The sequence below is a fragment of the Yarrowia lipolytica genome, chromosome 1D, assembly GCF_001761485.1.
Source record: "Yarrowia lipolytica chromosome 1D, complete sequence".
NCBI lineage: Eukaryota > Fungi > Ascomycota > Dipodascomycetes > Dipodascales > Yarrowia > Yarrowia lipolytica.
The window spans coordinates 395,623-418,799 of NC_090773.1; the positions used below are offsets into that span (position 1 = coordinate 395,623).

General features: G+C 48.3%; 7 protein-coding genes and 1 non-coding gene across 8 annotated transcripts; 4 read left to right on the plus strand and 4 right to left on the minus strand.

The window, feature by feature from the left end:
• Positions 1–2,683: 2,683 nt before the first annotated feature.
• On the minus strand, positions 2,684–3,166 carry YALI1_D03987g (uncharacterized protein; the record flags this gene model as incomplete). Its single annotated transcript, XM_068282590.1, has 1 exon — positions 2,684–3,166. The coding sequence occupies one exon, from the start codon at positions 3,164–3,166 to the stop codon at positions 2,684–2,686; it is 483 nt and encodes a 160-aa protein (XP_068138691.1).
• Positions 3,167–3,451: 285 nt separating this feature from the next.
• On the plus strand, positions 3,452–4,314 carry YALI1_D03990g (uncharacterized protein; the record flags this gene model as incomplete). Its single annotated transcript, XM_502355.3, has 2 exons — positions 3,452–4,076; positions 4,133–4,314. 2 exons carry the CDS (start codon positions 3,452–3,454, stop codon positions 4,312–4,314), a joined length of 807 nt encoding a protein of 268 aa, XP_502355.3.
• Positions 4,315–6,140: 1,826 nt separating this feature from the next.
• Positions 6,141–6,838, plus strand: YALI1_D04017g (uncharacterized protein; the record flags this gene model as incomplete). The annotated part of the gene is made up of 3 exons (XM_068282591.1): positions 6,141–6,247; positions 6,293–6,507; positions 6,555–6,838. 3 exons carry the CDS (start codon positions 6,141–6,143, stop codon positions 6,836–6,838), a joined length of 606 nt encoding a protein of 201 aa, XP_068138692.1.
• Positions 6,839–6,946: 108 nt separating this feature from the next.
• On the minus strand, positions 6,947–7,465 carry YALI1_D04030g (uncharacterized protein; the record flags this gene model as incomplete). Its single annotated transcript, XM_068282592.1, has 1 exon — positions 6,947–7,465. The coding sequence occupies one exon, from the start codon at positions 7,463–7,465 to the stop codon at positions 6,947–6,949; it is 519 nt and encodes a 172-aa protein (XP_068138693.1).
• A 2,476-nt stretch (positions 7,466–9,941) lies between these two features.
• Positions 9,942–12,125, plus strand: YALI1_D04055g (uncharacterized protein; the record flags this gene model as incomplete). The annotated part of the gene is made up of 1 exon (XM_502356.4): positions 9,942–12,125. One exon carries the CDS (start codon positions 9,942–9,944, stop codon positions 12,123–12,125), a length of 2,184 nt encoding a protein of 727 aa, XP_502356.3.
• Positions 12,126–12,559: 434 nt separating this feature from the next.
• Positions 12,560–12,642, minus strand: YALI1_D04082r. The gene has a single exon. It is a non-coding gene; the product is annotated as a tRNA-Lys (tRNA).
• A 4,585-nt stretch (positions 12,643–17,227) lies between these two features.
• Positions 17,228–17,887, plus strand: YALI1_D04128g (uncharacterized protein; the record flags this gene model as incomplete). Its single annotated transcript, XM_502357.3, has 1 exon — positions 17,228–17,887. The coding sequence occupies one exon, from the start codon at positions 17,228–17,230 to the stop codon at positions 17,885–17,887; it is 660 nt and encodes a 219-aa protein (XP_502357.3).
• Positions 17,888–21,478: 3,591 nt separating this feature from the next.
• On the minus strand, positions 21,479–23,023 carry YALI1_D04186g (uncharacterized protein; the record flags this gene model as incomplete). The annotated part of the gene is made up of 1 exon (XM_502358.3): positions 21,479–23,023. The coding sequence occupies one exon, from the start codon at positions 23,021–23,023 to the stop codon at positions 21,479–21,481; it is 1,545 nt and encodes a 514-aa protein (XP_502358.3).
• Between the last annotated feature and the right edge of the window lie 154 nt (positions 23,024–23,177).

A 23,177-nucleotide genomic window follows, 5' to 3' on the forward strand; every position in this document is an offset into this window, starting at 1 on the left:
CAGACAGTGAGTGAGTGATATGCCGATGGTGATGCCGATGTGGATGCCGATGTGGATGCCGATGTAGGGGCCGATGGGAACGGCGAGGCAGCAGCGGTGACGAGCGGTGACGAGCGGTGACGAGCGGTGAGACAGAAGCATTGAGTCATGGAGCTGGGTGGAGATGGGGTACAAGATAGGTGGTGGTGACTCACTGTACATCTGGTACTACTGTATTACGTACTACAGGTACAGTAGTATGGTTAGATCAATTGCTCTGTCTGCTGGAGTTGGCTGGTGTCTGATTGTCACGGGATTGTTAATACATCCAAGAGTTGAAGATTCCGTCATTTTTCAGCGACGTCGTTGATGAGGTTGATGGCGTTCAACCACTTGTAATCTCGGCCGGAGTACAACATGGTCCACTCATAACCACTCAATTCGAGCTCTACATCTAGCCGTCCACTCGCTACCACACTCTCTCACTAAACTCACTACACCCACTCCATCATCTTACCCCACAATTCTCTCGCCTCCAGACAGACTAACAAAGACCATTATTACACTTTTAATAGACCGGAGGTGAATGAACAGCCCCGTCGGAGGGTTAGTTTAGCGACACGCCAGTGTCTTAGATCCGATCTGGGCCAAGATGGATGCCAGAGTCCAACAGATCCGGACTTGGGGACAGTCTTGTAGGCGACTTTCGTACAGGCTTCAAGGAGGAGACTCCCAGTACAGTACTACAAGTAGTCGTAGTATAAGAGTGTCTGTGCTGCCACTTTCAAGTTTCATACAACTGTACCTGTTAATCTTTCCCCATAGCTGATGAGCCTCTGTTTCTTATAGACCTACCCACTGTCGTAATCCCTGGATCCCGTACTATATGACAGTCAGTAGGTATACTGTACTTCAACGTCCCCCGGACCTCCATTGTTCCCTGAGGCTCGGTGATATCGACACTCCGAAAGCTACCGATATCGCTTCTCGACAGCGACATTGTCACCACTCCAATCAACTCCGCTCCCGCTCCTCTCGCTTCCCCATATCTCGCGCCCACAGGGCCGGCATAGAACACATTAGGTTTCAACAACCGTTGGTTCGAAGGCAATATCTCGGTCAATAGTTGGTATAATTCAAAGCGGACTTTACCATTGGACTCCTTGAGCTTCCCTCGTTCTTTCTCTACCCTCGGATCCGATTACTTACTAAAATTCACCCTGCTATTCACATTCCTCGCTCCTCCCCCCCCCACATATGCACTCACACTCTAAGCTCCTCGGACGCACCGAAACCGATGACGGTCATAGCCGTGTGACCGGCCACAGCGAATTAGGTCCAGAGTGCATGAATACTGCCGGAGTTGAGCATCTCACTGAGCGTGACTCTTTGCGTGAAAATTTTAGACTTTGGTGAAAAATATAAACTCCACGCCGATATCGCTCAGGCACTCAACCCCCGCCCGATCACACGCAAGGGACTCTTTGTGGAGCGACAACGGCGTCTTTAGCCGATTTTGGGGGAGCACGTGCCGCAGCAAACCTCCGTGCGACATCGTCGGTGTCGCCCAGAAGACCATGTACCTGATCAGAAGAGCTCCAGATCAGACCCAAACCTCACATAGCCTTGCTCTGCGTGTCACATGCCTCGGCCCACGGTGCATGATTCAGGCCGCAATTGGTGGGGAAAGTGAGATAACAGCTCGGGCTTTTGATTGGTGCATTAGTCACGAGAGGTGGATGATTAGTCAGGAGACTCCAGTTGGTTGTGGTCCGGTTTCCTAAGTGTGCAAATGTATATTTCTCGCAATTTAGTTGGGGAGATACTAGACTCACACTTAGCACTGAACACTTTTCTCCTGGAACTTTTTTCGGGACTCCGCCTCCTACAAAACCAATATATGCACGGTGCAGATCACAATCAAACCCCGCAGAGCGCTGGCGAGCTCGTGCATGACGGGAAATGACCAGTTGGTGGTGTTCTCTCTGATGCCATATGTTTCTGGTGTCATATGTCGCTGGTACGATCTACCAATACTTGTGCAGTATGTACTGTACATACTGGAAAAGATGTTGCTGGTATAAGACAGTCCAAGACCCCAAAGCTGTCAATTGTGGACGGTAGAAGAGAAATATAAGTACAAGAACGGTACTTGTAGAGAGATTATAAGTCTTCTAAAGAGATGATCAGATCAGACATGAAAATCTCCAGTCTTGAAAAATCGTGCTAATTGTGGTTTAAATGTGTAGAAGCAAGAATCGAACCTGTGCGAGTACAGATGTACTGTAGTGGGCGTGAATCTAGGCGACGATCGATACTGTACATCTTCAACTCATTCTCCTACACTCGACAAAAATATTCACGTGATCAGTGTCGCGAGAATCGTATATTCACGTGATTCAGAGCACTCGTACTCGTATCGATAGTATCGCCGTTCCTAATGTCACGTGACAACAGTCGATTCTGTCGTGACCCTCAATTAGGAGTACCTCCTTGTAAAAGACCGACCTCATGTGGATCAGATTGTGTCCGCGACTTTCCCGTCTATCACGTGACTTTCGTTTTAAAACGTGACTTTCCGGCGTATCACGTGACTTTCCGGCGTATCACGTGTCACACTCCCCTTACTTGTAGAGGCCCTACAGTTTGTAGCTGAGTAATACGATACTCGTATGTACCAAACTGTATAGCTCAACCAGATCCTCTACCAACCCCCCCCCCAGGTCTGGTCACGTGAATAGTCACGTGTCCAGCCATTCCCATGCGTCATTATGGGGGTTCTCTCGAATATTGAAGGAAAAAAATATCGCCGATATTGCACAAAATATATAAACAGAGATTGCCCGGTTGTATGTACAGATTTGTACAGTCTAAATTGGTGACATATGTCAAAACTCTGAGACCGGGATAATGGCCAAAAATGGCATGAAATCAGGCAAAAAAGCGCAAAAGGTCTTGTGAACCGCCAAACCACGGCCTCTAGACCACATTGATGTCTTCTTCTCATCACCACCACGTCACAATGCACTGACAACGGTAAATGCGCGTTTTCAGCCTCATTTATGAAAAGTAAACTATTTACAAAACAAATAATACCATTGTATCCCTCAAAGAACAGCGATTCCAATGGCACCAATTTAACCACCATCCAACGTCTTTTGGGGCTACACTGGTGAATATTTGACATACCCCTAGATGGGATTTTTTAGGTTGGCCACAACAAGTGTCATAGCAACGGGTCACGTGGGAGCAACGGACGTGTTTGCGGTCGGATTTACGCGCCGAAAATGGTCACGTGAGAGACAATTGCACCACAAGTCACGTTCACCTTCCATGTCTACTCCAGCGCCCACAGTTGCCGATTTACGGGAATTCCGCTCAAACCCTAATCCAACCTACACCGTATCAAAACACAACTCCACCACCATCACGAACCCCACAGCACTAACAATATCCAGACTTATTTGCAACCATGGAACAAGAGAAAACGGTGCCTGTGGACATGAATGTGCCACACAAGAACAGTGTGTCGCTGAAAATTGGGCTCATTGGAGACGCGCAAATCGGCAAAACGTCGCTGATGGTCAAGTATGCCGAGGGAAATTTTGACGAGGACTACGTGCAGACTTTGGGGGTGAACTTCATGGAAAAAACGGTGTCGATACGAGATACGGAGATTACGTTTCTGATTTGGGATCTGGGTGGCCAGCGGGAGTTTGTCAACATGCTTCCGCTGGTGTCCAACGACTCTGTGGCGATTCTGTTCATGTTTGATCTCACGCGAAAATCGACTCTCAACAGCGTCAAGGAGTGGTACCGGCAGGCTCGGGGGTTCAACAAGACGGCGATTCCGTTTCTGGTGGGCACCAAGTACGATCTGTTTGTGCAGTTACCCAAGGAGGACCAGGAGGAAATCACCCAGCAGGCCAAGAAGTTTGCCAAGGCCATGAAGGCGTCGCTCATTTTCTGCTCCACGTCGCATTCCATCAACGTGCAAAAGATTTTCAAAATCGTGCTGTCCAAGGCGTTTGACCTGAAGCTGACGATTCCGGAAATTACCAACACTGGCGAGCCCATTTTGGTGTACCAAGGTGTTGGTCAGTAATTATTTATAGCGAGCAGGCGCAACCTGTGAGCCAGACAGGAGGATGAGCCGAGGAGGGGTGGATGGGCCGAGGAGGATGGGTAGAGCGAACCAAGCAGGAGGACGACCAGACAGGAGGAAAACCAGGTCGGAGGATGAGCCGAATTGGCAGGAAGGCACAACAGACCCGAGCACGCCCGAACACGCCCGAACAGACTCAGCCTAGCTCAGCCTGTCAAGTGGACATCTGAACAGTAGAAATGAAGCATTGACTTGGAGTGATGTGTAGGTTGAGATGTACCAGGGTGCCTGGTAGGTAATGTAGATGTAAACAGTCTAGATTCTCTATCGAACATCTGGATGATCTGGATGATCTGGATGATCTGGATGATCTGGATGACCTGATTGAATCTGACTATGATTCTTTCTCTGCTGGGTGGACATTTTGTCGGTCTTCTACTTCAGGTTTTCATCGATACACACGGAAAAGCAGCTACAAGTAGAAGTAGGGACACGAAGAAGCGATAGAGACCGACCGGCAGGTTTTTCATACTGGGGTGTTACTACAGTATGTACAGTAATTAAAGAGCTCTTCATGTAGAAGACCAGAATCGGTCCTATTGATGATCAAATATCTCAATAGAGCAGAAATTTGAAGTGCTCGATACCGTAGAATTGCCTAAGGTGTTTATATATGGTCCACAGCACAATGCTACAAGAACAGGACAGGTCCATATGAAATCATTGGAGGGATATTTTTGCAATTATCAAAGTATTAGATAAGTTTTTGAGAGTAAATAAAAGAAAAACCATCTTCGACGCCTCCGCTAATCTTGCAAAACATCTTTATAATTTTTTTAATAACATATTTATATTTCCAAGTATGTTAACTTGGTAAGTTTGTTGGGTTTAGTTGGAATGACAGGTTCATATAATGGTCTCATTTCAAGAGGTTGTAGTTGTAGTGACAATAAGACTGAAATAACGACAGATTAGTACTATAAAATGGGTGAAATGGGACAGATTGTACATTCTTTTATCGCAACTTTTAGTGGAAAGTGTGTTGGAAAGGATGTAAAGTTACTCCAAAAACGGTCACCCATATTTGACAGATACCGAAGTTTGAGTGGGCACATGGCTGAATGAGGTCGGCCGCGACATCTCCATTTTGTATATTAAGTAAGTATTTTTCTGGCATAATACTGATAATGAGATGTATTTTATAATAAAACATTCTCAGATTTCTCTTATCCATCCTATGACATCGGTTACAACAATATCTCGTTTTGGTTTTATCTTGGTTTAATCTCTCAATCATAGTTGAGAACCTAGTTGGAATTAGTTAGCCTGAAACAACAGGACACAGCTCGTCTCATCGTCCACATTTATTTGAAATAAACGCTTAGAGATACACAATTGTTTCTATTGAAGATCTCTGTGATATTCCCATCTTCTAATATCCATCGCTGTCTATTTTGTAGACACTTGTTACTTGACGTTACTGTTTTGTACTGTAGTAAATCCTCAACTGTCTAGACACCTTAAACTACAAGTAGACCCACCACCTGAACACACTTTTCCTCCTTCACACCACTTTTTCAACGGCACAGACACCAACAAAGCGGCAGATGCAATCATGTTTCGTCTCCAATTCGCTGTTGGTGTTTGTGTTGGAGTGGAGTGGTGGCTATAGGTGGCGATCTCCAAGTGGAGGAGCTGCGGTTGTGAACACGGCAAATGGCAGAACAGAGATACACAGATGGACTGACCCAATTGGTGTTAGTATCAACGATAACCCTCGATTGTCCTGCTTCTACCCCATCAAAGTGGACTTGGCGACTTCAGAACGCGATCTCGACTGTTCCTTGTATATCTCGAGACGATCTCACTGAGTTCTGTCGGTTAGGTTCTACTGATGGACTGCTTCACAGAACACTGATACGGATAGGGATGTTTGGGCAACTACTCATTCGCACACCCATGTGCCAAGTCAGAACACAGGGTTCTTCTGCCGCCACGAAGAACTCAAGTTAACACTGCTGTTGCGTCACGAGACGTTGTGTCGAGAACCTGTGGTATGAGTCCTTTGACAAGCCAGGGTGGCATCATGACTGAAGGGTACAGGAGTCGAGTGTTCAGTGTGCTCTACGTAAGGTTCTTATCTACAAGTCGTCATCACAGGATGTTTTTCTGAGGTACAATAGAGCACAGGGGCACACCAGAGTTCAGGGAGCACTCCAGAAATCAGAGCACACAGTCCCTACGATTCACATTGCCTACGACAGACATTGCTCGCCACAGACGCGGTCTACAGCGGACACTGCCTACGATACAACTGACACTGCCTACAACAGACAATGTGGCGCACAAGTTTACTGGAAAGATCCCATTGTTCCAGCCCCAGTATTATGCGCCGTTTGAAGACTGCGTCGACAAATCGGGCTGTGTGCATTACTGTCCGAAAAGTCTCGCGGGCCAACGTCGCGGCCAGATCGTGTTTGTTGCCATAGCTACAGCTGTACCTCAGTCTCAGCTCTGCTAGAACCAGTCCACCAGCCTCACTACGATACGAGTCGAAGGTATATCAGCCTTACCTATTACCCTGAGTCAGGGGTAATAATAAAAGAGAGCGTGCTACTGGATCTCGCAGTATTCTGGGTCTCCTATGAAACCACTGCACCCCTTGCAGGAGGAGGAGCTATACGAGGCGGTTTAGGCGCAGCAAGATGGGGTGGTGTCTCGTTTCAGGTTGATGAGTTGGGATGTCAGAATTAGTTGAGAATTACTTGGGACGAACTTCAGCAACTCGAAGACTTTTCCAGACCTCCAAGATAGTCTTACAACTGCGAGTGCAATACACAGCAAGTCTTTCCCGGAATGACGTCATCTACTCACTCTCCCCACTCCCCCCACTCCTACGAGTACTCTCCTCACTCGTGTTACGCGTGTTATTTTTAACCATCTGTCTTTTCTTGCTTCCTCCCGTGCACGATCGTCGGTAAAAAAAAACGGCTCCGGTGCATTCTTTTGGCCCGTTTCTGTGACTATTTTTGGCCCGTTGAAGTGAGATGACGTGTGTGGACTCAGAATATGCATGCGTTTGAAAAGATGACGTTCAAAGTGCCTCCTATCTGTCCCCCGAGCACCCCCGTGACAAGAGCCAGGTTGATACACGCTAATATGATGACCTCCATCTCCACACGGGCTAAAAATAGCCCACATACGAGATGCGTGGAATAAGCGAGCAGGGTAGGGGTTCGAACCTACAGTACAGTGGTGTCTCTTTTTGGGAAGTATGTAAACGGGAGAGAGTTGGTAGAGTTGGGTTCTATTAGTCTGTGGTGAGCTGAGAGAGATTGTGTTATGATATAGCCGTGGTGTATACACAACCGTAATGGCCATGGGATGGGGGTGTTTGAAAGGGGAGGCTTTTGTGTCTCAGAATTTTCGTATTTTGCCCAAAAGGCCCCCCAAACAGCCCCAAAATGGGTGTCGGCGCGCTATGCCTCATCTCTCTTTTCTCCAACTATAGGCTAACGCCGGCCAAGACAAATACGATCGGTTCACGTGTATAGGGGTTTGAGGGGAGCCAGTTGGTTGCGATGGTTTCGAGATGGTTGCAAGGTGGTTGCGGGAAATGGCAGATTTGGGAGGCGCGATGGGGATATGAGGCCACGTGGCTACCATGGGACAGCCGCCAAATTTGGAAGTACAGAGAATCTCAAAGCTCCTCTTTTTCTCTCTCAAATTGTTTGGCTGCTCTGTGGATGTGGCATCTGGTATTAACGGCACGCGCGTACAAGGTTATCCAGGAGAAGGGAGGAGTATAGAGAGAGAGTGGGAGGGGAGGCAAGAAGAGGGTGAGTCGAAAAGGACTCTTTAGGGGGTAAAAGTGGGTGGAAAAGGTGTCAGGAGAAAGATACGGGCTCCAACATGGGTCTGAGGCCCTTTTCCCGGCCAAAATCGACCATATTTGCGCCGTCGTCGGATTGTGCATTCCACTTCTACTTTTAGCAACAAGGTGCACGTCAGAGTTTCACATCCAACTCAAATCTCCAACCGTGCATATAAACATGTGGCTTAATATAATACCGTGGGAAAAAGCTGAGGAGAGACAAGCTACAAGTTCCTGGTTACAAGTTCCACACGGTTGCACTGCTAGACGACGAAAAATCCCTGCCAAGCACAGATAAAGACGACTTTTCCACATTCACTGCGCAACATTCGCATTTTTTCGACGCACTAAAACAGACTTAGTGAGTATGAGACGGAGTCAGGTTTCGATCTGGCTACAAGTGAGAGAATAGAGGCGCCACAGAGCCAGTGGAGGTTGGCAACGAGCCTGTCGAGCGGGTCATTTAGGTGCAATACCCAACCAGTCACTCGATATGTTCTACCGATAACGGTGTGTTCTACCTGTGTTCGACCGATAACAATGTGTTCGACTGCTCTGCTCAACCTCTGTTCGTGATCCGAGTCACCAGATGTGTCAGGACTGGAACATGAATAAGAGTGGGTTTGGATGAACGTTTGGGTTCTTCTGGTGCGACTTTTGTAAGACTCTGGGGTGCTTCTGGACGCTACTGGTATGTCGTCTTCGCTCCAGACAGCCCACCGCTGTCTGATATCTCTACCAAGTCTGGACTGGCTGCACCATCACCCCTGGACTCCACAGTCGGCACAGCCAGCAATACTCCTGCACCATTGGATGTGCCTAAAGTCTTCTGGTAGCACCATGGTGCCATCCACCGAGTCTATGATAGTCTCTGATACGTCTACTTCAGTCTGCTCTTTGACGGGCGTTTAGAGGTCTGACTGTCACTGATATCGTCTCCACTCGTGACTACCTACCACCAATTCCTACTCGCTTTGATCATCGTGTAAAAACAGCTCGTGATCTACGACCACTTACTCTCGACCACAGTGCTAACCCAGTGTCCTACCAACGCCCCAACCCCAACCCTTTTGAAGGTGAGCGGTTGAGTGACTCTGATCACGAGGGATACAACGATACAGGCCATCCCAACCTTTCAAACCCCCACCTCAACCAAGACACGTCCTACAACCCCTCGTATAACTACACACCCAACACCTCCGCCCCCTACCCTGTTCCCACAGTCAACGTCAGCGGAGTGAACCGAACCCCTTCCGGCAACCACTATGAGGACCCCAGCGAGTACGGCTACCATGGTAACACGTCTAACCTCTACCAGATGGACTCGTTGACTCCCAATCACACCATCAATGATTTCCACGAGCATGAAGGCGACATTACTCGAGCGTCGTTTCAGAACGACGATGACCGAGTCCCTCTGAGAGATGAGACTGCCTACCACGGCTACCAGGGCCCTTTTGTAAGCGAAAACGAGCACCATAATGCCCAACAGGCCCCTCTCCCCACCCCTACCCCCATCAGCAGCATCATGAGATTCACCATGCCGAATCCACCACTGCTCTTCCCCAAGGCGAGCAGATTGGAGGCGAGTACATTGACTTGGCCGAGGCCCAGAGGGAGTTCATTGGAGACGTATCTAACGGCACTCCCGAGCCGTCCTACAACACCATTCCCGAAGACGGTACTCTCAACGAGTACCACGATGGAGTTTACGCCGGCCAGCCTGGATATCCGTCCAGCGACTTTGACCCCAACTTCCCCAACTACCCTGGAAGTGACGGACGTACCACTTCTCTCCTGTCTACCGGTTCCGACGGATGGCAGAAGAGACAACAGGTCAACCTCAAGCGGTTTCCAACTCGTAAAGTCAAGCTTGCCAAGGGTGCGGTCTTCTCCACAGAGTACCCTGTTCCCTCCGCCATCAAAAACTCCATTCTGCCAGAGTACATTGATGCTGAAACGGGACGTACCGAGTTCACTCATATGCGGTACACTGCCGCTACTTGTGATCCTGACGACTTCACCCTCGAGAACGGTTATAAGCTGAGAGCTCACACTTATGGCCGTCAGACAGAGCTCCTCATTGCCATCACCTACTACAACGAAGACAAGGTGCTGACTGCCCGAACCATGTACGGTATCATGCAGAATGTGCGAGATATTTGCCGGCTGAAAAAGTCCGAGTTTTGGAAATCCGGAGGCACTGAGCCGTGGCAGAAGATTGTCGTGTCACTGGTGTTTGACGGCATCGACCCCTGTGACAAGGAGGTGCTTGATATGCTCGCCACCATTGGTCTGTACCAGGATGGAGTCATGAAGAAGGACATTGACGGCAAGGAAACGGTAGCCCATATCTTTGAGTACACTACGCAGCTGTGTGTGACGCCCAAGCAGCAGCTCGTCAAGCCCACCAGCAACGATCCCATGTCGCTGCCACCCATCCAGATGATCTTTTGTCTCAAACAGAAGAACTCCAAGAAAATCAACTCGCACAGATGGCTGTTCAACGCCTTTGGTAAGATTCTGCAGCCCGAGATTTTCATTTTGCTCGATGCAGGAACCAAACCCGGCCCCAAGTCGATTCTCTACCTGTGGGAATCGTTCTACAACAACAAAAATGTCGGAGGAGCCTGTGGAGAGATCCACGCCATGCTGGGTAAGGGACACAGAAAGCTGCTCAACCCGCTGGTCGCCGCTCAGAACTTTGAGTACAAAATCTCAAACATTCTCGATAAACCGCTCGAGTCGTCGTTTGGCTACGTTTCAGTTCTGCCCGGAGCGTTTTCAGCCTATAGATACTCGGCTGTGGAGGGTCGGCCTCTGGAACAGTATTTCCATGGAGACCATACCCTCGGCAGTCGACTGGGAAAGAAGGGTATTGACGGCATGTCAATTTTCCGAAAGAACATGTTTTTGGCCGAAGATCGAATTCTTTGCTTTGAGGTGACCTTCAAGGCCGGTTGCAAGTGGCATCTGGCCTACATCAAGCAGTCCAAGGCCGAAACCGATGTTCCTGAAGCCATTGATGAGTTTATTGGTCAGCGAAGACGATGGCTGAACGGTTCGTTCGCTGCCACACTTTATTCCGTGGCCCATTTCCCCCGAATCTACCGGTCCAGACACAATCCTCTGCGAATGTTTTTCTTCCACATTCAGGAGATTTACAATCTGGTCAATCTGGTACTGTCGTGGTTTTCTTTGGCCTCTTATTTCCTCACCACCACTGTTATCATGGACCTGGCTGCTAATCCTCGAAAGTACGGAGGCGACGAAAACTCCCATGGCTTCCCCTTTGGAGATACAGCGTCGCCAATCATTTCGCTGATTCTCAAGTACCTGTACTGTGCGTGTCTTGTGATTTCATTCATTCTGGCGCTTGGAAACAGGCCCAAGGGATCAAAGACAACGTACTACATCATGGTGTGTATTTTTGGATGCATTCAGATTTATGTTCTGGTGATTTCCTTCTGGCTGGCAGCTAATGCGTTCATTGATAACAAAATCACGAGTGCGTCTGATTTCTTCTCCGACTTCTTTGACTCCATTACAGGTCTCATTGTCGTGGCTCTAGCGTCCACCTACGGTCTGTATTTCATCTCTGGAATCCTCTATCTCGATCCCTGGCACTGCATCCACTCCTTCCCGCAGTACATGTTCTTCATGCAGTCCTTTGTGAACATTCTCAACGTGTTTGCCTTCTGCAACTGGCACGACGTTTCTTGGGGTACAAAGGGCTCGGATAAGGCTGACGCCCTACCCTCAGTGCAGTCCAAGAAGAACAAGGAAGATGGAGAAGACGAGGCTGTAATTGAGGAAGCCGACAAACCGCAAAAGGATATCGATATGCAGTTCCAACAGGTAGTAAAACGAGCGCTCACTCCATACAAGCCTCCTCCCCCTGAAAAGGGTCTTAGTCGAGACGATGAGAACCGAAACTTCCGAACCAACCTCGTCATTGTGTGGCTCATTACCAACGGTGCTCTGGCAATTGGTGTGACTTCGCAGAGTATCCATGCCTTTGGTATTGATGCTTCTCAGACCACAAAGACGGCGTACTTTTTCGGAGCGCTATTGTGGTCTACAGCGGTGGTTGCGCTGATCCGATTTATTGGATGTTTGTACTTTGTCATCAAGTCGACTTTCAAGCGGTTGATTGCGAAGAGATAGACATCTTTGGAGGTAAAGGGGGTTCGAAGCAACTTTTTCCTACCCAGACCACCCTTTGAATCACAATAGGACACTACCGCAGAATAACTGTTGGCAGTTTTGTAATTATTAAAATAGATACCTAATAACATGTTTTGACAATGGTTTACATTTGTAATATTCCCCTCCTGGCGTGTGAGAAAAACACACAAAACCAATATGAAACGAACGAGCTGGACGAGACGGTTCCACTGGTACCAATCTCATACCGCTGGAATGGATACTGGACTGGGTACATACTCAGTAGGTTCGTATGTTAGTTGGAACAAATCTAGATACCGACGATACCGACGATACCGACGATACCGACGGGTATATCCTGTGGACTAAAAAGTGAGACTGGTGAAACAGACCCAGTCAACGCGTAAAGAATAAGCAATTCGATTTTGAAAAAAAGCCCGACGTGGGGCTTGAACCCACAGCCTTGAGATTACCTCAGAATAAGAGTCTCACGCTCTACCGATTGAGCTAGCCAGGCGGAATATATGGCACAGATGTGAACTTTCAAATTTCAGTGAGTATTCGATTAGTCATACAAAAACCCGCAAATGTTTCTTTGCTATTTTGAGTGTTGAGAAAAGAAAATTCACGGATATTATGGCACTTTATAGACTCCACTTTAGTTAATTTCCCAATAAAACACTTCTAATTGTGTGAGATGTTAGGTGGAGGTACCAGTAGTTACACAAATGTTTAGGTGGAGGGTGGGGTCTATACAACATCACGGTCTTCATATGTGGAGAAGCTAAGATGAAATGGGTTAAGTAGGGTGACGAAATGATGCTTTTGAAGTCCTCGTTGATGTTGAGCCCTAGGGGATCTTTTTCTGTTGTGAAGAGTGCGTTGAGGTGATAACCAAGAGGCACAATGCTACAACCTGGGTTTCTTTTTGGCTGGTTGAGTAGATTAAATGGATTTCAAAACAGTGTGTGCATCCAAAAGGGTTAGTTGTGTCTCTATCGGAGAGAGCTTGAGGAAACCGGACCGTGTTAGATAAGTCATCTATGCATGCTTAGAACAATATTGAATCGCTTCAGCCTATTGCAAGTGGTGAGACAGGCAGATTGGTCAACTCGGAGTGTTGAATTCCACCAGGGACGAGGCTGTTTGCTTCATGTTGAGTGAGGTCTTCCTGTTGAGTTTCGATGAGGAGAAAATGAATGGGGCAATAAGAGTATGAGGAGGTGCTGGAGAAGTCAACTCTGAGCCATGGTCTGATGACTCTGTGTCTTGAGAGCCCCTCAGTCAGGTGGGCAAGTGATTCAGTCGATCCAACACTCTCTTAGTCGAAATAAAGTAACATTTTCGTACTCGCAGTTGGATGTGTTGAACAACATGAAGACCAGATCACTCAAGATGGCTCGAGAGTAGGAAAAAGATGACCAGAAGAATTATGATGGACTGCCTAATGTGGGCTGACAACTTTTTGAAGTTGATGGCAAAAACAGGGGGTGTGTATCTAGTTGAAAGCAACTTCAACATCCGCTACTGTCTCAATAATAATTTGAAGCACGAAAAACCGTTCTACAAGAACGAGGAGTTGATAGAAACGTCATATCGAGCGCTTTTCACATCTGGATGAACTCCATGAACCAAACCATCGCCCATTTCTCCAGTTATCGGGAATGGTAACTCCCTCCTGCCCCCCTCATCATGTTACTCGGGCTTAGAGACTTGTCCGACTCGGGGTTGGTTTCCGTGACAACTAATTAACACAATGGCACTATACAACGACAACGTGCCGGCTGCAGAAACTCTCGTCGCTGACAAGGGTGTGGAAAAGCTTTGGAAGGGTGTCGTGGGGTTAAAGTGGCTCTAGCTTTGGGTTGTGTCGATCAACCAGCCCTCTGGAAAGTGCGGCACAAATTAGACTGGAGATCAGCGATGAACCAAGGCATACTGAGACCTGGTGTTTATCCGCTTGAGGTCTTGAACATTGACACAACAGAAACATACCGGCCACACACCGGTCTGTACTCTACAAGCTACAGTAGACTCAGCTGGATCGTTCCTCCTCGCCAGACTCAAACGCACTCGACGTCCTGTAAGTTGGCGACATAGAGGCAACATTAAAAAGTGCCGTCTAGGCTATTTTGGGCCTTGTCAGCTCTTTTGTTCGGGTATTGGTGTGGGGTGGAGAAACTGTAACCACTGAGAGTACAGTAGCAGCAACGACAAGCCGCTAGAACGAGACGTTAGAACAATACAACGTCAGAATCGAACAATAGAGCCACTCTCTGTAGCTTCAAATGGGAATTTTTAGTGGCCAATTTGACTTGTTGATGCACTCTTGGCTGAGTCCGTGGAGGGGTATGGATATTACAACACCCTGCCAAACTGTTCTCTGCCTTTTGAAGACCAAATTACCAAATTATGCTGGGCCAAATTACATGCGATCAAACCAACGTGTTCTAACTCGAGGAGGTAAAGCAAGGAGCAAAAAATGGTTTACAGCTTCTGCTAATTGGTACTTGCAGTCTTCTCACGTGGTCCAGGTCAGCCGGGGATACTCTGAGTATTCTGAAAACGATGGAATTCTCTGGAGTTATGCCAGAAGCATGATTTATAATCAGACCGTATAGACAAGGAGTCGTGTCGACGGAGTCTTTCCAGCAGTGGGTATCGGAAAATACCGTCGAACAGTCTTGTCAGTTTCAAGAGCAGCCGACCTCGTCCAGACCCATCTTCAGCCAACCGAATCTGTCTCATTTTCTGTCTCAGCTCGATTCCATCATCTGCTCCGGGCTGGTCACCTGCATGGTGGAGTACGTCGACAATGGGCGTGGATCTAGTGGACAAGGATGCACGAAAAGTGCATCCAAGCAAAGGCAGCCGGGAAACAAAGACGTTCGAGAGGTAGTTTTGCAGACGGTATTTACCGGCGCAAAGTTGCCAGGGTAGAGACAGGGTAGAGACAGGGTAGACGGGTAGGTAGGGTAGGTAGGGTAATCAGGGTAGAGAGAGCGTAAAGACAGAGACATTGCGAGACATGAGTGCGAGACAGTAAGGAAGACTCAGGCGCCGTGCAAAGAATGCACAACCGTAGTGGGTCTTAGACATACGGGCATTAGTGGAAGCACAGTAGTACACGCACTGCCTCAGCTATAATTGATGGCACTGTACCTACATGAGGAGCGCTACAGCACGTACTGTGCCAGCACGCCCAGACCTAGTGTACGTCGAGTATGCACTAGTTCCGCTTGCGCAGCACAAAGCTTGGACTGCTCGACGTACAAATCTACGTCATGGCTCAACCTGGTTGTGTCTGTGGGGCTTCCAGCGGGGTGAGACAGTGAGACGAACGGGGTGAAACTGAGACGGACAAGAACGTGAGACAGTAAATAGTGGTGGCATGGTGGGGCGACAGGCCTTGAGGTGAGGGTACGAGACAGCTCACGGGTCTACCCGCCCCACCATCGACTTGGCTCTGTCGCTTAAGCAGTGAAGCTCGTTTCACCAATCGTTGCTTTTGCTCCTTCCCCCGCCCCTCACCCCCCACCTGTTTTCAACTGCTGGGTTCGACACCATACCCCACGGTGCAGCATGCCAAAAAGTGTAAGCGACCGGGGGGTGAGGTTATTGGTGGGCGTTGAGAGTTCATTGTAGTCAAGGGGAGGAAGACTCACGCAAAATCATAGGTTATAGGGAATAGGAACAATCACAAGACACGTCTTTGGCTGTTGTTTGCTTTTGTGTAATCCCCCTGCGAATGACCTCGAACCCCTCGTTGGCCAGGCGTGCTCGGAAGCTTGATCTATTGTGGTCATCTGTGAGAGTCTTGGTGACCAGCTGTCGAACTCTTACCCCAGCTTTCTCTTCTCTTAGCGACGCACGGGAGTGGATCCCTGTGCACATCTGTCGATCTCTTTTTCAGAAGCTGTATTGTGGGATAATGACGCACGTAGGAGAGAAGAAGAAACGGCCGCGAGAAACGGCAAACAAAAGCAGAAACGAAAAAAGCTGCTGCCGCAGTACAGCAACGCTGACGATCGCTCCCCAAAGAGGCAACCAAATGGCTCAACAAATGTGACACCGCGCTCGTAATTCTGACACAGTCTCGAACTACCTCGACATCACACATATCCAACGCTGCTCTGACAGTCACATTGCCCCACCACCGTCCGCCACAAACCACACACACAAACGATACACACAAACGATACACACAAACGACACAAAGAATGTCTGACTTCTGAGTTTGGAGTCTGAGTCTGAGTCTGAGTCGCACAGTCCAAACTACTGTACTGTCGCTAGTGCCCCTCCAAGGTGCAAACTTAGTGGCAGCAAAAAAACCATTAACTTTTGGTGCTGCGTTGAGTTGCGTCAACTTGGTTAGACTGTTTCTTTGTAAAGTGACTTTTGCTGTCTCAGGTTTATACAGTGCAATTACCGGCGTGGCGGTTAGTAGGGCGATGTAGCAGAAGCAGAATGGGTTAGTAAGTACTCACATGACCACAATTTCGGACATAATGTCGATATTCGGTCTCTATGTCTACAACTACTGCCAACTCCAACTCCCTCAAGTCCAACACCAAGTCCATTTCCGCTACGGCAAAACCCTAACTTAGTGTGATGGATTCGACGATAGAAGCCCGACTTGTGAGTGGGTGAAAAAACGCAAAGTGGTGGGACAGACAAAGTAAAGGGATGAGAGAGAGAGACTGGTGGGGTGTGTCGTTCAATCTGAGTGAGTGAGTGAGAGGGTTTTGGGGTTTGCAGTGAGTTGGAGAGTTGTGTTGTGTTGGTAAGATGTACCATAGTGGTATTTTTGGTTCATTTTTCAACTTGTTTTCACTCACCTCTTGTGTGGAACATCACCACATCCCACACCTCCCACTCAGCGTCTCCTCCACCCCTGTTCGAAACCCTGTTCATCACATGCCGATCACTGCACCCCGCAATTTTAATAGTGCCCGTGTGTATTTCCGTTAAGCTTGGGTCGATGGCAGAGAGTTTCTCGAGTTATAAATATGGGCGACCGCCCTCAGTTGTGATACCATCCTCAGTCCTCTTCTCTCACTCACCAAGCTTCCTTCGCTTACCTCCAATACCCTCTCACAACAATGAAGTTCTCTCACGTCACCCTTGCTGTTGTCGCAGCCACCGCCATTGCCGCTCCCACCCAGCAGCTGGAGTCCCGAGACCTCCAGATCACCGGCCAGAACGCTGGTGAGCTCGTCAAGCAGTACGCTCCCGTCTTCACCCTGGCTCCCGGCGCCTTTGCCACCCAGACCGAGCCTGAGCCCATGGGCTTCCTCGACTTCTCCGGTTACGTCAACTTCTTCGTTGGCCTGCTGCAGCTTGGTGGCCAGTTCATCAAGGACGGAGGACGAGCTCTTGTCGACCTCGACATCAACAAGGTCGGCTCCGCTGCTGTCAACTTCTTCCAGGGTCTGATGGTCTACTTCAACGCCTTCCTCGCTGCCGTCCAGCAGGGAACCAAGTTCGACAAGGCCGTCTACGAGTTCCTCATCAACTCCGGTATCAAGGACTTCCTGACCAACGTTGCCGCCTTCATTATCAACGTGTCCAAGAACATTCTCGAGTCTCCTCTGCTCGGCACCATTGTCAACCTCCTCAAGCCTCTCGTCCAGTGGCTGTTTGGCGCCAAGCAGACCGTCCAGCAGAACCTGGGCTCTGCCGCTGACGTTACTGGCTTCGACCGAGCTCTTCTGGCCGTCCAGTCCTTCAACGCCGCCGCCACCAAGAAGCTTGGTAACTAAGCAAAGGAACAAGCCGCAGCCTTGCCTTTGTTTGGATGATCTGATTCTTGTAGTACTGGTACTAACTTTTAATTCTATTTCTTTTCACTTCACGAACTCTTGGAGGTGATTGTGCGAACCACTTTCACCGACCGTAGCTGAAGACCACTCATCACAGTCATGTCTTGTATTGTATTGTACCCGTTCTGTAGGCCAGTTTCAGTTGGTTTCAGAGGTAAATAGCCACGGCTCATTAGAATAGACAATGTCTTAATACCGGTTTGAATCAGCGCCTCAGCCTTAACTCTTCTACGAGGACAATGAAGTATTGTAGCGGTCAGTACAACAGTCACCCAGCAAGCTGAATGTCACTCGGGTTCACCAACTGCAGTTTCTAGAGCTTCTTCGATTCTTTCATGGTTCTAAGAACTATTCTAATAATAAGCCTCCACTCTCTTCAATCAACTCTGGAATGTCTGTGTTGCCCGTTTTGGAAGACTCCATTAGACCAGATACGGCTCAATGTTGTTTACCGACTCCCGAGACATTCCACAGGTCCAAATACATACCCGTGTCTCTCTCATTTAATACCTCGAGACATTCTCAGTAGCCACTCGTCCCTGCTTCCATCGGTAAGACAGTCGACCGCTCAGTGTTTCCACGGATGTTGATGTTTCACTATGAGCCCAACCTTGTGGAGTCACCGTGACTCTTTTGGGCGACTCCGAGCCCGATTTCAACCAGGTCTCACTCCAACAGACGTTTCTCAAAGAGGACTTGTCGACTTGGACCATCTCTTTTGAGCTTCAGGCGTGTACTGTCTTGGTTCTTGTAGAAGCTCCCTCTGTTGATCATGGGAAAAGGTCGATGCTATACGTATGAGGACTTACAATACGAGTTGATAATATACTCTAGTGATTAGTGATTGGAGTTGGTATCGTATCTGGAACGAGTACTGCTTGAACCGTACACCAAAGGGACCATTGATATATAATGAATGTCCTCCGCACAAGTTCTATACCATACTGTTCACGCAGTCAGGCCGGCACACTCCGCTGCCCTATTCAAATCAAATTTTTCAGGGGTATTGTTGATGATCGTCGTTGAAATTGCCGGATCTCCAGATCGCCACTATTTACAGGTCTCGCCGATCAGAGAGATACACGGACTGATTGAGTAGGTTTTTGGACGTGGTTTATCAGCTGATGCCGTGCTGGAGAGGATCGAACAAGGCTTGATAGAATAAGCCAGTAAATAGAAGACGACACTTGATTCTCATAAATTACTGTTTTCAGAACGGATCCGTTAGCGCTATAGCCGTAGCTCCTAGGCAAGACCCGTACCTGTGACCCTGTCTAAGCTAGAGGAGGGGTATGTTAAAGGTAGTATTAATACATACGGGTGCTGTACCAGTGTAGCAGGCAGTTGCACGTTTCACGTTAGTCAGCTCTACATGACCAGAGCTATTGGAGCAAGCTGCTTTTAGCTGAGAAGTGTCCGACACACCCAGATGGTGCAAAGATAAACCCAGACAAATTGGGCGATTGTTGGGACTCTCGTCCAGTGCCCATACTCGAACTGAACGGGCACCCGAAAAGACCCGTTTCACCTAAAAACAAGCCATTAGCCGCACTCCCGAGACATTAATGCCTGGTAGCAGGGTTATACATGTCTAAGATAGCCAGATTAATCACTGTAGTGCGACCATGACGGGTTAGCCCCGCATTATTGTCTCTCCCAATCGGGACTAGCAAGACGCAAAAGGCAATGGGTCAGAGTTTGGTGTTGGCCTGAAAAAAGCAAAGTCAGGACAAGCGAAGAAAGGGTGAAGGGGGCGGCATATATTGGCGCATCAGCACAAAGACAAGCGGGATAGATATGCATCATGCCCTGTACATGCACGGAACCTCCGGAAGGGGCCGCCGACAGAAGTGGATACCTTGGACACAACTTTTGTTATGGGTTTATCATAGTGGTTCCTGACCCCTATCAGCTCAGGCTACAGTAATTACCCTATCCCCCGCCCTGTTTTTTCGTCCCACACCTTGTTTGGAAGCTCTTTAAGGTTTTGGGACTACTAGCTACAGTACAAGTGCAGTAGTCAGCAATGTTTGGGAAGCTTGCTTTTGCGTTTTTGACACCACCAAACTACTACAGCATAAGCAGTTTTGGCACAAGTAGCTCGTTTCCAGAACCACCGCTCGCTGTCTTGTCACTTTTCGCCTCCCGTGCCTGGCTGATCACTGTGGGGTACATACTTGGACGCCGCTTGGCACTGACACATGTCGTCATTGTAACGAGGGCTCTACAAAGAGTTTCACCACTACTTGTAGTGGGGGTGACGGAGGATACGGGCATGAGTACGAGAGTACAACTTGTGCCCCGCGATGAACCGGCTACCACCCTGGTAAATACGAAAACGACTCCAAACTGTGTCACCTTGAAAACTGTCTTGAAGGACAAGCTGTGTGACAGTTGACGTTAGCCAGGGCAAGTAGTCGAGCCAAGCTTGCTACAATACAAAGTACTGTACCCCGATAATGTACAGTTGTCGTAAACTGTAGTGAAACCGGGTTGGCGATCAATTGATTCCAACTTATAACCATCTCCAACATGGCTCGAAGTGTTCACAGTACATGCTCGTATGGAGGAACTGTTTACAGTACGAGTACATAGAGCACATCCGAGTGTCTCACATGGTAGATACAGTTGAGAATGTACCAGGGTATCTGTTTGATTAGAAATGACCAGGGTATGAGTAGGGGAGAGTAAAACACACGTGGATGCTGTCAGATGGTCCCGTAGAATAACGACCATGACCATGAGATTAACAGCAATGATTAGGGCGTATTTTCAACTGTCAAGGTTCTGTCCTATGTACAGTACTCCTGGGCCGCCCAAAATCATCAAATGCTTTCAACATGATTCAAGGAATCGAATTCAGACTCAATTGGTCGAGTAATTGGTCTAGTTCAGATTGCACAATGCCATATATCTCTAGCATACGGATTACTCGTCTAGATGCTAAGACTATATCTCTACAGTAGCACACAGGTTTACAATTGTCTAGATGAACCAAGACTCGTCTACAGTGTTGATTATACAGAAAATAATGGGGTTTTCTGTCTCATTCGAATAATCTTGAAAAACGAGAAGATTGATGTACTTATTTCCGCATTTGCCTCACTATTTATTGTCAGAATTTGATATCATATTGAGAAAGGTATATGAACCATTCTAGGAACTTTTTGTACTACGTCCCCTGGAAAATACTACTTGTAGTTAATTGGAATCAGCAGAGAATTAAGAGTAAAACATCATCATTTTTACAACCACATGTCTTACAAATATTGTCAATATGATGTGATCATTGACGTCAGAACTGTACCATGCGTCGGTCAGAACGTTTGTACTTGACCTGTAGATACATAATTCGAGTCTGCCAAGTCGTCCGGTGAAATCGGCACTCATTGGACTTACAACTATTTGCAGAAGATCTTCATCTGTGAACCACAGCTCTGAGTGAAGTACTCCCTTCTACGACGATCATCCTGAGCGACTACTGTACTTGCACTCATACAAGACTTTTGCCATTCATTTTCTATATATAAATCACTCCAACTGCTTCTTCCGCTCCACAACATAATCCAGACACTGCTTCTTGGTTCCTTCGGGATTAGTAAACTGCCAAACAACAACATCATTCAGTAGCGTCGCCAGCCATTTACCCGGCTTGGCCTGCAAAGTCGCCATAATCTCCTTGCCATTCACCAAGGGCTTGACACTCCATGAATCGTCCACCTTCTGGTCCACAATCGCATCCACCAAAGCCGAGTACCGCTTAAGAGTAGACTCCATATCAGCGCCTGAGACAATGGTTTTTTGGGCGGCAAACAGCACATTGGCAGTCCAATGCTCGCCGCATTTACGCACCAGCAGCGCCAGGTCTGCACGAGACGGCTTGTTGCCTCCGTTAACACCCTCCACAGCCTCTTCAATAGCATCCACAGTATTGATGGCAGCCGTAATCACATCTCCATCGTGAGTGGACCATTTGATACCTTCTCTGATGATCATAAACAGCGCCAGGCACGGCTTGTTCTTCTCGGTGACCGCCGTGATCTTGTCCCAGGGATACAGAGCACACAGTGCCCAGATCATTTTTTTTGTTTCTCCAGAGTATGCCGTCAGCAAGTTGATATGCAAGTTTTCGCTGCTTCGAATGGCCTCCCACGTGTCTACGGCCCTGGAGAGATGGAAGATGGGCTTGGTGGTGTCCTTGGTGGCGTACTTATCCGGCAGTCCAAAGATTTCATGTTCCAGACCCAGCTTGGCAATCAGTCTCAGTCCGTACTCAGGACAGGGCCCCGAAAACATTTTGTCGAGCTCGATCCCGACCCGTTCACGTGAAATCTTGGTCTCCAGAGCATGCTTGATATCCTCGCCACTGACAATGGCTTCTATGGCTTCAGGAGCCAGCTGGAAGTTGAACCGAGCTGCAAACCGAATCAGACGAAGAACTCTGAGAGGATCATCTTTGAAAGTCTGTTTAGGTGCAAGAGGAGTTCGCAGAATTCCTTCCTCCAGGTCAGCCAGGCCTCGCCCAGTCAAATCCTCCACTTTTTTCTCCTGCAAGTTGTAGAACAGAGCGTTCAGGGTAGCGTCTCTTCTGTAGGCGTCCTGTTCGGCCGTTCCAAACTGCACTACCGGCACCCGGCTCTCGTCGCTATATTCCTCGCTTCGCAGATTCACAAAATCCACATCCAGCCCGAACAGGTTGGTTGTCGCCGTCTCCAGGTGCTTGGACTTGTCGGGGTTCAGCTTGATGGTATGCTTGGATCGAAGCTCGTCCGGGTACGATCCGGGGTTTGCGGAGATCCAGGCGTGCAATTGGTCGACAAACTCGGCACCCGTGAGACTGTTGATGGCAATATCAATGTCGTTGCTGTTTTGGCCCAGCAGCTTGTCTCGTACCCAGCCTCCCGTGAACCGCAGAGTTAGAGGGTCGCTACCGCCGTTTTTAGCGTCCCAATCGCGGCCAAATTTCACCAGAAGATCCGACAACTGCCGCTCCGTGTCGTTGAGCTGGATCGACGTCATTGTGCGATTGTACAAGGTGGATATAGGGCGTCTGAAGAGGTGACGAAATAGTTGCATGGACAGCTTTTTTTGGGAGGCGTGCAGAAATATGGATTAGGGTTTGACTCTAGGAATTTAGCTGCTAGCTACTGAGCGGACCACCTGTTAGCTGTTGTTCTAGGGAGTATTGTAGTGCAATACTGTACCTGACTCATTTACATATTGCTAGACG